Genomic DNA, 13,068 nt, shown 5'->3' on the forward strand with positions numbered 1-13,068 from the left:
CAGCGGGGAGTCCAGGGCCAGGTGCTCATGTGAGCCTGGACTCGGGGGAGGCTTAGCTGCCGGGCACGCCCTGTCCTGCGGAGATGCGGCCGGTCCTGGCTCCACCGGGAGACGCTCTCCCCGGGGGTCGACTCTCCGGAGGTGATGGCAGGCGCGGATGGGCAGTGCCGGGCGACCCAGGGCACAAGGCGCAGGCTGGGGCTGAGCAGGCCCCTGGCCCCTGGGGCTCAGCACAAGTGTGACCCCAGCCTCCCAGCCTGACTCACATGCTCCCAAACCTCCAGCGCCTTTTCTGCCGAGACTGCAGGAGCTTAGCTGTGGCCGTGCAATGGAGACCACCACCCTAGGGAGTGCCCACCTGGCCTGCACACCCCGTGTTGGCCCGCGGTGACCCCCGGGCATAGGCCAAGCGCCTCTGCCCTGGCCGGCGTTACAGGACCGTCTGGCCAGCATGACCCTCTTCCTGCCCCTGCCCCGCGGACCCCAGAACCTGCCTCGCGGGGAAGCCAGCCCTCATGAGCGTCCTCCGTAGGCGGGGACATGCTGGTGTACACGGGGGCCTCGCAGGGCATTTTAGGGGCTAATGATTTTGCATCAGGTTCTGACTTGAGCATTTTATTACCGTTGGCAGCATCTGGTCTCAGCGATTCACCCAGGAGGGAGGTCAGGCCCAGGCCTCAGCCTCTCCCACGCCTGGGCTCAGCCCAGCTCTCCAGGGGGCTCTCCATGGGGTGAGGGGGCTCAGGACGGGGCAGTCAGAGCTTGGTCCCCAGACCCCCGCCTGTGGGACCTTGCCCTCTGTGAAGCGGCAGGAAGTCAGCATCGAGGGTTTGAGGCTCCTGAAGGGAGGCAGGAGGGGGCCCACAGGCCTTGGAACCCCAGCCCAGCTGCCTGAGGAGGGTCACATAGCCAAGGGGGGCACCGGGCGCTGCACTGATGCATCTGGGGCCCCAGGGAGCCAGGGGTGTGGGGAGCGGAAACCCCCCGGATGTCTGCCAGCCTCGCTATGCAGGGGCCCCACCCCCCGATGGCTCAGCAGTGCTGCTTCTGTCCCAGAGCTGCGACCACAGTCGGGCACAAAGCTGCACTCCCCACCCCTGAGAGCTGGCGCTGGGGTGCCCAGCTGTGCATGAGGCACCCAGAGTGTCTGATGGGAGGGGAGCGGCACGCCCCAGCTGGACCAGAGTCCAGTTTGGAGCAGCTGGGGTCCCTGGGAAGCCAGTCCATTTGCCAGGCTGTGGCCTTCTCATCTGAGAAGAGAGAACAGTAACCCCCAGGCTTCAGTGTGGCCGGATGAGCTGGGGGCTCTGGGTTCCAGCAGGAGGACCTGGGCCGACTTCATGGTGACCCTGGGCCGGGCCAGGCGCGTCTGTCCAAGGCACACAGTCAAGGTCTGAGCTCCAGAGCCGACAGTGACGGGCTGGAGCGCAGAGCAGGGTCAGGTGCGGCCCCAGCTCCGCCGGCCCCGCCTGCCTCCCCGGTGGTGACCTGGGAACCCGCCGTGGGCAGTGCCCGAGGTGAGTCTGTGGTCACGGGCTGGCCCACAGGGCAGAGGGAGGGCCCCAGCCCTGGGGTTCAGATGCACACACAGTGAGGGGCTGGGGTGCTGAGGGGACCTTTATTTCATGAGAGCTGGGACTTTGCAGGCACCCAGGCTCACTTGCGTGGTCCCAGCCAGGCTGGGCTGGAGCAGGCTGTGGCGAGAGGGCACTGTGGGGAGGGGCGGGGAGCTGGCCACAGAAACCCCCCTCCACCTGCACTGCAGGACGGGGGGTGAGGAGGCGGGCAAGGAGGTGGGCCTGCCCTGCAGAGTGGGCGTGGGCTCAGGGCTCAGGGAGGGGGTCACCCTGAGCTGCTTAACCCCCCCGACCCGGCCAGAGGTGTGCCCCTGGGCCCTGAGCTCGGGTGGGGTGCCTGGTGGGGTGCAGGGCGATGCTCAGGAGTCCTCACCAGGCCGGGAGGCTCGACGCCCCGTTGGGGCAGAGGCTGGGCCAGGCCTGGGGGGCCGGGCAGGGGTGGGTGGGGCCTGACGGCCGGTGGGGGCTGGGACCCCAAGGAACAGACAGCGGGGCTCCTGCCGGCCGCCCGTTCCCCACTCCGAGGCCGGGGGCTGGGGTCTAGGCCAGCGTCTGGCGGCTGAAGAGGTCGAGGGTCAGGGCGCTGAGGAAGGCAGGGATGCTGTCCTGCTGCAGCAGATGCAGCTCGATGAGCCCTGGCACTGTCCGCGAGAACGCCGTCTCCAGCAGCTGCATCTTGGTGCCCGAGGGGCCCGCGGCCTGAGGGGGACACGGAGATGCATCAGCAGGTGCAGGTCTGGGCAGACAACTCCCCCCGCAAGGCCCCAGGTCCAGATGCAGACGGGCGGCCTGGCCATCGCCCACGTCCAGGCACGTCCCCGCAGGCGAGGCTGAGCCTCAGGCCTCACGGGCAGGGTCTCACCCCTTCTCTAGGGTCCAGAAGCAGATGGGCGTCTGGATTCCAGCTCGCCAGCTCCCCCAGGTCAGCCCCCCGGCACCCCTGCCCTCAGCCCCACCCTCATGAGGACACTCGGAGCCGGGCGTGAGGGCCCCGTCTGGCCACATGCAGTCTGAGGCAGGTCTCACTCACGGGCTGTGCCCAGTGAGGAGGGGGTGGCCGAGAGGCCGCAGAGCAGGGCCTCTCTCACCCACCGCCCTCGGGCCGGCCGCACGGCAAGGGCGGGGTCTCTGTGGGGAAGCCTCTGGAGCCCACCCGCCCACCCGTCCAGGCTCAGATCCCGTCCTTTCTGGCTGTGAGGCTTCGGGCAGAAGTGGAGGGGCTCCCAGCTGAGGGTGTGCTGGAGGCCACCCCTCCTGGAGGGCATCCTGCAGGCGGCAGGTGGGGGCCAGGCATCCTGGAGAACCCAAGGGGTTGATTCCTTCCACGCTTCTTTATCTAAACGTCAGATGAAGCTGCGGAAGTGCCAGGAAAGAAGACGGGCCCCTCTAAACACTGGGTGCCACAGGGAAGGGCCCCCAGACTAGCCGGTCAGCCCCTCACATGTGAGCTCAGAGACGTCTCGGGGCTAGCTGGGGTCACCAGGCAGGTCTGAGCAGAACCAAGCCCGGGTGCTCAGCTACTGGGGGTGGACGGAGGCCCAAAGGTGCCCGAACACTCGGGCAGGGCTCACTTGACCGTTCCCTCCCACAGGCAGCGCCCAGGGGCAGGCAGAGGCTGCCTGCTGGGGTCTGGGAGAGCTGGGGGTGCAGGCCTGGGCAGAGGCCGTCAAGGATCAGACAGGATCCTGTGGCCTGCAGCCCTGTTCCTCGAGGCAGGGGTGCTAGTGGGGCAGCTCGGGGGGGGCGGGAGGGGAGGGGGGTGGTGGCCACCAAGGGTAGGCCCCCCTCCCCAGCAGAGAGGCCACCTGCCCAGCCTGCCCACCTGACCCAGTCAGCTCCACCCCTGCTCACAGGACGCCAGACGCCACTCCGTTTGGAGAATCCAGGGCTGGGATACTCTGGTGACACGCACCCCTCTGGAGAGCTCTCCTTCCCAGGCAGCTCCTTCTGACCCCAAACCCACCTGCCAGCTGAACCCCAGCTCTGCCTCGGTCTGTGGGCGCCCGCCCCACCAGTCCCGTAACAGCCACCAGAAAGCTGCCTGGGGCCCACGCACGCTCCTCCCAGCCGTGGAGACCCTGCAACACGCCCCAACCCGGGCCAGGCGTCTGTTCAGGACCACATGCAGCACGCACCCGTGACTCTTTCCAACCAACGAGAAAAAGACAAGTGACCCAATGAGAAAGTAACAGAACCATCCGAACAGACATTCCCTCAGAACACAGACCGACGGCCACAACGCTGTCGGTCTTCAGGGAAATGCAAGTGAAGCCCGTGTGAGACCTGCTCCAGGCCTGCGGGGACCATCTAAACCAGGCCGCGAGGACCGTGCTGGTGTGGACGCTGTGCTGATTGCCCGGCGGTTCCTCGGGAGGGAACCCTGCGACCCGCGACACCGCTCCTTGGCACGTGCCCGAGAAAAGAGAGAGCACGTCCACACGTGAGCTGGCTCGGGAGCATCCACGGCAGCAGCATTCAGCACGACCGCAAGACACGGACGACCACTGACAGGCGAACAGGCCTGCGCTGCGGCCACGGACGGGCCCGGTCCAGATGCGGGAGGGGTGAGACGTGTGCACACAGCACCACAGCGGCTCCACGGGCAGCGGTCTGAGGGAGCCATGGGAAGCTCACGCGGGCAGCGCTCTGTGGGAGCCACGGAGGCTCACGCGGGCAGCGCTCTGTGGGAGCCACAGCGGCTCACGCGGGCAGCACTCTGTGGGAGCCACGGGAGGCTCACGAGGGGAGCGCTCCACGGGAGCTGCCGCAGTGAGGCCTGCAGAGCAGTAGACTGGCCTGGGCAGCACCCAGCTCCTCCCAAGACGCCCCACCCCCCTGGGGTCCCAGGGCCCCCAGATGGCCCATGTGGGCCTACACTGCCCCGCTGAGGGGCAGCCCGCGCCCCCGTGAGTGCCTGCTCGTGTGTGCAGCTCAGGTCTTCTCAGAGTGTCCGTCGCTGACGCAGACAGGGCTCCCTCTAAACACTGGGCACCACAGGGCAGGGCCCCCCCAAACTAGCTCTCATCCCCCGCAGAGGCCATGCCCGCTGCCTTCTCCCCTGGCCCCCGAGCGCCGACTCAGCCGCGGGCACCTCCTCCCGCCACGCGGCCCCACCGGGTGGCTGGCCCTGTTCCGCTGCCCACTTAGCCTTGTCAGAGCTCAACACAGACTGTTTTTACACAAAAATACGAGAAACCACTCTGACCTTTACCGAGAAAATCCTTTCATTTCTGCCTTCTGCTCTCGATTCCGAGTCTCCCCTAAATGTCAGAGGGGCTGGTTCTCCTGTAGCTGTGGGCCCAGTGCAGGCTGGGGGTGGGCAGAGGCCGGAAGGGCAGCTGCATCTGCCTGGCCAGGGGTGGGGGCAGAGCCCGCCGTCCCTCCTCCCAGCCTGGCCCCCTGTCTCCCTGCCCCCAGGGCAGCCCTTCCACTCTGACTGAACCAGGGTTCCTCAGGCCGCCTTCCCAGGCCCCGGTGGGCTGTGGGCTCCTGACTGCCCTTCACATGCAGACATGTCTCGCGGCGTCCACGGCGGGGCCATGTGGGGCCGCTCGCCCAGCCACCAGGCGCTCCCTCTGTGCAGGGACATCGGGACACCCGTGTGCCCTCAGGGCCCGGGGACCTCGGGACAGGTCAGCTGGTCCGGGGTTGGCCCGCCCCAGGCCCAGCCCGCTGCCCGCCCTCTGAGGGGACAGCTGCCACGGACACTGTTCTCTGCCGGGGTCAGGCTTCCAGATGCTCCTGTCTTCAGAACAGAACCAGGGCTCCTCCAGCCAGGACCTTGCTCGCTCCAGGTGATCTCATGCGCTCCCAGGCTGCACTGCCAGGGCCCTGCCTCAGGGTGCCCCCACCTCCACGCCCGCATGGCACTCCCACCGACAGAGAGGAAGAGGCTCTCAGAAAAGGCGGCGGAGCAGGGATGCCGGCCGGTCGCTCACAGGGCCAGGGTGAAAGGTGGCTCGTCACGGTCTCCTGCTTTCTCCAGGGTTTTACTGTGACTGCACGTTGTATTTGTGATCAGAAAAAACAATACCTGAATTATATCCACGAGAGCTGAACAGCTCAGAGAACAGGCACACACACACCCTGTCCCTGCTGCACACGCGCTAATGTCTGTGCCACCAGCCCCCGGGCCCAGGCCAGGCAGGACCTGCAGTGGGGACAGGGCATCTGGGGCCAGGCCTCGCAGGACAGCCTGCCCTGGGGCCCTGTCACCACCGGTCGGCCTCCGGGGCTGCTGTGGGCGCGACCGGGGACTGGGGGGGGGGGCGACGTCTGGCTGCTTCCCCCAGATCTGAGCCGCCCTCCACCGTGGTGGGGGCGCCTCCGGGGATGCCCGCCTGCCCACTAGCACTCTGCGGGGAGAGACGTGCACACAGCCCTGGGCTCCCTGAGAACCTGGGTGTGTGGAGTGTGCCCCCCCATCCACTCCTGCTGCTCTCCCCTCGCCTCGGAGCCCAGGCCCGAGGCCCACACGGACCCCCCAGCCCTCCGAGGGCCTGTGGGCGCCGCCCCGCCACCCCCGAGGCCTGGCGCCCTCCCTTGTAGCAGGAGATGCTGTCAACCCTGCGAGGCCGCCGGGCGTGGCTGCCTGGACCAGGGCACCTGGGGGCTGGCCGCGTGTCTGGGTCCCGGAGGCCCCTGGGAGCCCCAGGCAGACGCTGCTGTGCATGAACAGAGAGGCCGCGGAGGCAAGTGGGTCAGGACAGCTTGGCCAGGAGCTGAGCGCACTGTCCCGGCACCAAGTTCCAGGGAACGAACGGAAGCTGGCGAGGAAGCATGTCCAGCACGCGGAAAATAGCTCACCCAATTATCCCCACTTAATTGTACTGAAAAGCATCTAAATACTGCATGTTCTAATTATACCAGCGTTATTGGAATTCACCGTCCCCAGCGAGGGGTGACCTTTCCCAAGAGCGATTGTTGGGGGGGCAAGGCCAGGCACCCCAACAGTTGCAGACCGATCTCAAACCCACAATTATTATTATTATTCTATTTATACAGCCCTCCATCTCTCAGATGCTCCGTTTTAGATCCACACGCAGCTGTTCCTGCAGCCTCACGGGGTGGGGGGGGGGGGTGCGCACGGGGCGGCAAGGCCCCGGGAGGTCACATCCAGGAGCCCGCCCGGCATAGGCGGGCGCCCAGCACCTCCCGGTCCCAGCGGCAGAGGCCCGTGGTCGGGGGCAGAGGCGGGTAAGTGGGGGCAGGCGGGCAGGGGCGAGGCAGGAGGGCACCGCAGGGCTGACCGCCTCCTTCCCCTGCTCTCAACGGGCAGAGAGGACCCTGCAGGCCGGGCCCCTCTGGCCCGGGCCCCAGTTCCAGGAGAGCCCGGGTCCCTCCGTCTCCTCCATCAAGTGGGCTGGACCATCTGCCCCTCCTGCCCTCATACGAGAGGCCTGCCCCTCCTCGCCTCCCCGTTCAGACAGCCTGGAGTGGCTGAGGAGCCCACGGGGCCGTCTGAGGGGCAGGATGCTTGGGGGATGGCTCCGATGGAGAGGCGGGAGCTGGGGTCCACGCGGGCCGCTCTGCTAGGCGCTGCATGACAGCGGGCTCCTCACTTCACTGCTCTGAGCTGGACTTCCCTGTTTTAGGGGAGGGTTGAGGGTGGGCTCAGATGCTAACACCCGTCTAAACACTCGGCTCTGGGAGACAGAGGGAGACTATTTGCCAGCCTGAAACAACCAGAAAAACAGGACACAGAAACGCAAGGACGCCTGTACGTCCAGGGAGGCGAGGGGGCAAGGGGGCAGCCCCGGGAGACGGGAGGGGAGTCCGGGACAGCCCTGTCCTCCCGAGACGCTTTCTGGGCATAGGGGGACATTCTGAGTGGAGGGTCAGCTGACAGCTGGAGAGACCAGGGGGCCAGAGGGTGCAGGGCAGCGCACCCGAGACGGGAGCCAAGGTTGGAAGCAGGACCGAGCAGACTGTCCCTGAGCACCTCGCAGGGGGCCGATCACAGAAGCTCACACCGCCGGGTCCCGCCTGCCCCCTGGCCACGCCAGGAAAGCGCCTGAGACCAGGAAAAGTCCCCACAATGGTTCAGAGCAAACATCGCCACCACAGAAGCTCACACCGCCGGGTCCCGCCCGCCCCCCGGCCATGCCTGGAAAGCGTCACAGGGCACAGGGCGGTCTCCCCTCAGGACGAGCAGTACCGTTGACCACCCGCTGCTCTGGTCTTGCTCAGAAGGCTTTTTCTGCTGCGCCACTTGGCACGCAGGATCTCAATTTCCCTGACCAGGGCCTGAACCCGCATGCCCTGCGGTGGAAGCATGGAATCTTAACCACTGGATCACCAGGGACATCCCTGGCTCACACATCTTAAACGAAGACCTGAAAGACTCGTTTCCAAGTAAGTAACAGTGCTTCTGAGCAAAGCCTGGGTGGGAGCAGTCACAGAAGACAAAAACACCCAGCCCCCAGCAGGGGGAAATTCACCACCCATCAAAGATGACAGGCTGTGAAAACCCAGAAGAATGTGATTCACAGTGAAGAGAAACAGCAGTCAATGGAAGCTCATCCAGAACCGACACTGACGCTGGAATCAGCAGATGACGCGAAAGCAGCTGTCGCAACCGGAGTCCACGTGTTCAGAAAGCCGGTGACACGAAAGGAGCAGACTGAGCTTCTGCAGGTGAACCCACAGCGCTCGGGACGAGTGTCCTGGGGGGTTAATGGCAGACTGGATGTTGTGGAAAAAGTCCAGTGAACTTGCAAACGTAGCAACAAAAGTACGTGCGTGAGCGGGCCGCAGTGCCTGAGGACGCATCACACATGCCCGCGGCCCTGGCGAGGCCCACACGAGTGCAGGGGGGCTGCCACAGGGACGCACCACACACGCCCGCGGCCCTGGCGAGGCCCACACGGGTGCAGGGGGGCTGCCACAGGGACGCACCACACACGCCCGCGGCCCTGGCGAGGCCCACACGGGTGCAGGGGGGCTGCCACAGGGACGCACCACACACGACCGCGGCCCTGGAGAGGCCCACACGGGTGCAGGGGGGCTGCCACAGGGACGCACCACACACGCCCGCGGCCCTGGAGAGGCCCACACGGGTGCAGGGGGGCTGCCACAGGGACGCACCACACACGCCCGCGGCCCTGGCGAGGCCCACACGGGTGCAGGGGGGCTGCCACAGGGACGCACCACACACGCCCGCGGCCCTGGCGAGGCCCACACGGGTGCAGGGGGGCTGCCACAGGGACGCACCACACACGACCGCGGCCCTGGAGAGGCCCACACGGGTGCAGGGGGGCTGCCACAGGGACGCACCACACACGCCCGCGGCCCTGGAGAGGCCCACACGGGTGCAGGGGGGCTGCAAAAGGCTCCCAGTGACCCCGCCTCCAGGCATTTCCATCCCGTGCAACCCATGAAAGAATGAAAAAAAAGATATGCCACCCTAGCAGAAGCTGAAAGCTGGAGTGACCGTGTTAATACCAAACAAAGCATATTTCAGAGCGAAGAATATTACCAAGGAAAATGGCCATTTGAAAACAATAGAGGGATTCATTTACACATGAATGAAAGCCACCAGAAACGCAAGGTGGACAGACGGATCTATAACTACCGTTGGAGATTTCAATACCTTTGTCCACTGACAGAAAGGGAAGGCAGGAAACGAGCGCAGATTCAGAAGCTCTGACGAGCCTACCAAAAAACTGCCTCACACACTTACAGCATCCTGCAAAATGCAAATTACCTTCAAGTATTACGTACTTAGACAACATTCTGGACCCTAACACAAAGGTAAACAGATTTAAACTAAGGTATCAGAGCTTGTAGAGCTGGTGAAGCAGCCTTACGGGAAGATGTGCAGCACTAAGTGCCCACGTCAGAAAAGAGAGCGGGTCAAATGGAGGCTTTAGCTTCACAGGAGCTCAGTGGATAAGGGGGCAAGCGTTTGATTCCTGGTTGGGGAACTAAGAGCCTGCAAGCTGTGGGGCACAGCCAAGAAAAAAATTTTTTTTAAAAATAATAAACTAAAATAAAAAGGGCAAAGTCGACACAAAGTAAGCAGAAGAAAGGAAAAAAGATCAAAGCAGAAGTCAGTGAAGTAGAAGAAGCATTAGGAAAAAATGAAACCAAAAGTGACCTTTTCAGAACATTAATAAAGTTGATAAACTGGTCCGATGAATCAGGAATAAAAGACACAAACTGCTGTTCACAGTGTCATGAATGAGCGAGACGATAGCACTAGGAATTCTACAGATTTTCAAAAGGACAAAAAAACATTATAAACAACTTTTTGCCAATAAATTCAACAACTGTCATCAAATGGAGAAAAATTTCTGAAAGATACCAAATGACCAAAGCTCACCACAAAGGAAGGAGATAACCTCAACAGTCCTGCCTCTTCTCGAGGAAATGAGATCGCAGTGAAAAGCCTTCTCACAAAGAGGTCTCCAAGGCGGGATGGCTCTCCTGCTAAATTCTATCAAATATTTAAGGAACAAACTATACCAGCTCTACATAAAGTGTTCACAGAAATGGAAGAGGAGACACGCTCGCCGGCTCACCCTGTGAGGCAGGTGTCACCAGGACACCACGGTCGGATGACGGCATCATGAGGGAGAAAGCACGGTCCGATAATCCTCAGGAGCACAGACGCAGAAGTTCTGAGCAGAGCAGTAAGCAATACATGTCCAATAACACAGGTAATAAGGGTGATACAACTCTATCCCAGGAGGGCTTCCCAGGTGGCTCAGACGGTAAAGAATCCACCTGCCCAGCAGGAGATGCAGGAGACCCGGGTTCAATCCCTGGGTCAGGAAGATCCCCTGGAGAAGGAAATGGCAACTCACTCCAGTACTCTTGCCTGGGAAATCCCATGGACAGAGGAGCCTGGGGGCTGCAGTCCGTGGGGTCGGACAGGACTGAGCTCATGCACCACACCGCTCTTATGGGAATGCAAGGCTGGTTTACTGCTATAAAGAGTAATTCAACATATTGACAAAGTCAAGAAGAAAAACCACGACATCTCAACAGATGCAGAGAGAGCATCTGACCACACCCGACACGGGTTCCTCAAAAACATTCCTCCGTGGACGAGACCAGGCTGGCATGTCCTCAGCCTGATAACGGGCATCTGCAACTGCCCACGGCTGACGCTACACTCTGGCTCCAGCTGAACGCATCCCTTCAGGGTGAACATGGGGCAGGAAAGCTCCCGCTCCGGCTCCCACTCAACACTGTTGTGGGGGTCCCAGCCAGGGAAACAAGGCGGGAAAAAGAGACGCAACCCTCCAGCCTGCAGGCAGCAGCAGCTGCCACTGCTCACAGAGCCCACCACCGTCTCTGCAGAAAATACCACGCAACAGGGTAAAAGGCTACCAGAACTCATACATGAATTCAACAAGGCTGCAAAATAAAATGTCCCTTTTATAAAAATGAACTATTTGTATGTACTAGAACAAAATGAAATTAAAAGTAAAAACCAGTTTATAATAGCATCAGACACACGAAACACTTAGAGATAAACCCGACAGACATGAGACTGTGCCCTAGAAATGGGAAGACAGAGCAGAGACCGTTCTTGGGCTGAAGACAGAGGAGATCGTTCTCAGGCTGAAGACGTGACACTGCTGAGGGGCAGTTCTCCCCAGGGGACCCCAGCCGCAGCGTGGTCCTAACTGCACCTCAGCAGGCTTCTCCTGGAGAAGTCGACGAACTGGGTCTAAAATGAATATGGAAATGCCGAGAACTAGAACCCCCCCAAACTCTGAAGAAGAACAAAACTAGACGCCAAGACCGAGCCTTGAAGATGGCAGAGAGAGGGGCTGGCTTACCACCACGGCCCCTCGGCCTCTCCTGACCCTGCTCCTCCCAGCCGCTCGCCCGTCCCAGACACACACACACACTCACTCTCTTGTACACACACACTACTCGCGCACACACACACACACTTTTGCACACTCTTGTACATACACTCTCGCACTCACTCGCACACACTCCTGCACACACACACACATTACTTGTACATGCACTCTCTTGTATACAAACACACATGCTCTTGCAGACACACACGCTCTCTCTCGCACGCACACACCCTGCAGTCCTGCTGCAGACATGCCAGGAGCCTCCCTGCCGCCTCCACGTGGACCCTGACACTTGTGTGACGCTCTCCGTTTCACGCCGGGCTGTACAAGCGTGTCCGGCACAAACGTCCGGCATGATGACCCAACAGCCGTGGTCTCCCTCCATCAACAGAGCAGCGTGGATGGGAGGAGAGGGCTCTCTCCTCTCACCCAAGCTGCCTCCTCCGCCACTACCGCTGGACTCAGGCACACGGGTGGCGGGACCGGGCCTGACCGCGAGGGCACGCCCACTGCAGGACGAAGCTGCCAAGTTTGGAACAGGTGACCAGCCTTGGAAGCCTACCCGGCCGGTGCTGGGGAAACCGCAGGTGCACGGGTGACGTCCGTGGGCTGGAGCCGACCACCCCTCACCCCGCGCCAGACCGTCTGCACCGGCCTTGTTTTCCGTCTCTGGCAGGGATGAGGATCTGATCTCCAGACAGAATTTTCTCTCTTCCTTTTTAATTAGTACTTGGTAACATCACCAAGCTGTGAGTTTATGGCTTTGTAGATCTTGTGTTTTTGACACTAATTACTCACAAAGGCTTTTTAAGCTCCATTTCAACTCTGCAACTGACATGCTGGTAATTAAACGAGAGAGGAAGCGGCAACAGACTTCACCCCCGGCCCTTCCCACCTGAGTGCTGGGCTTCACGTGGCTGCAGCCCCTGCGGCCCCGAGGCTTCAGCCCGCAGGCCGGAGGTGGTCCATCCAGGGTGCCGCTGCTGCCTTCCCTGCTCAGGGTCTGGCCCTACTGTCCATTCTGGAGCTAGATCGCACGTCCTTGAAGAGGGAAAGGAGCCAGAAGTGGACGCTTCCCCAAGGATCCCGAGGGTCCAAACCCGTGGGGTGCCCGGTGCCCCCAGGACAGGCTGGCCCCCTTCTCGGGGCTCCCATGCCCACACGGCCTCTTGGCCAGTTCTCAGTCGGACGTGTGCCAGGCACTGGTGTGTGCAGCTGCAGAGCTGACCCTTCCTCCCCGGCTCCCCCTGCAGAGCAGTGGAGTCAGGGGACGGGAGGGCAAGGCAGGGGGTGTGAGGGTTACGAGGCGTGGCCACCGCTGTCCTCCTCTCAGGATGGAGCAGACTGGGGGGCCGGGACCAGTGTGTCTGAGCCCCAGGCTGGAGGATGGGCTGCAGGGGAGGGCTGGAGTAAGACGTCAATGGCTGGCCAATCTTGGGGCTTCTGGAGCCAACGTGGCCCTCCTGGAGCCCGCAGGGGGCAGGGTGGCTGCAAGGAGGACCTGCTTGCAGGGACCTGCACACAGGAGCTCCAGTGACCGCCTAGATTCACTGCAGCCAGGGCCGGCTCCCCGCGACTCCCCACACCCCTGTACAGCCAGTCAGCAACCTGTGTCCTGATGGGGAGGTGGCGTCCTCTCTTCCTGGTAGAACCCAGAGGCTCTCTGACAA

At 62.4% G+C, this 13,068-nt stretch overlaps 1 protein-coding gene across 3 annotated transcripts in view; it reads right to left on the reverse strand.

Annotated features, from left to right (window-relative positions):
• Positions 1–1,601: 1,601 nt before the first annotated feature.
• The window catches only part of MAD1L1 (mitotic arrest deficient 1 like 1), a 240,635-nt gene continuing 229,168 nt past the window's right edge, over positions 1,602–13,068 (reverse strand). For all 3 annotated transcript variants that reach the window (XM_044935777.2, XM_006046003.4, XM_044935778.2), the window contains one exon: positions 1,602–2,276. In XM_044935777.2, coding sequence (XP_044791712.1) covers positions 2,118–2,276 — 159 coding nt within the window. In that variant the 3' untranslated portion in view covers positions 1,602–2,117. The remainder of the gene's footprint in view (positions 2,277–13,068) is intronic.

This window comes from Bubalus bubalis, chromosome 24, assembly GCF_019923935.1.
Source record: "Bubalus bubalis isolate 160015118507 breed Murrah chromosome 24, NDDB_SH_1, whole genome shotgun sequence".
Classification (NCBI taxonomy): Eukaryota; Metazoa; Chordata; class Mammalia; order Artiodactyla; family Bovidae; genus Bubalus; species Bubalus bubalis.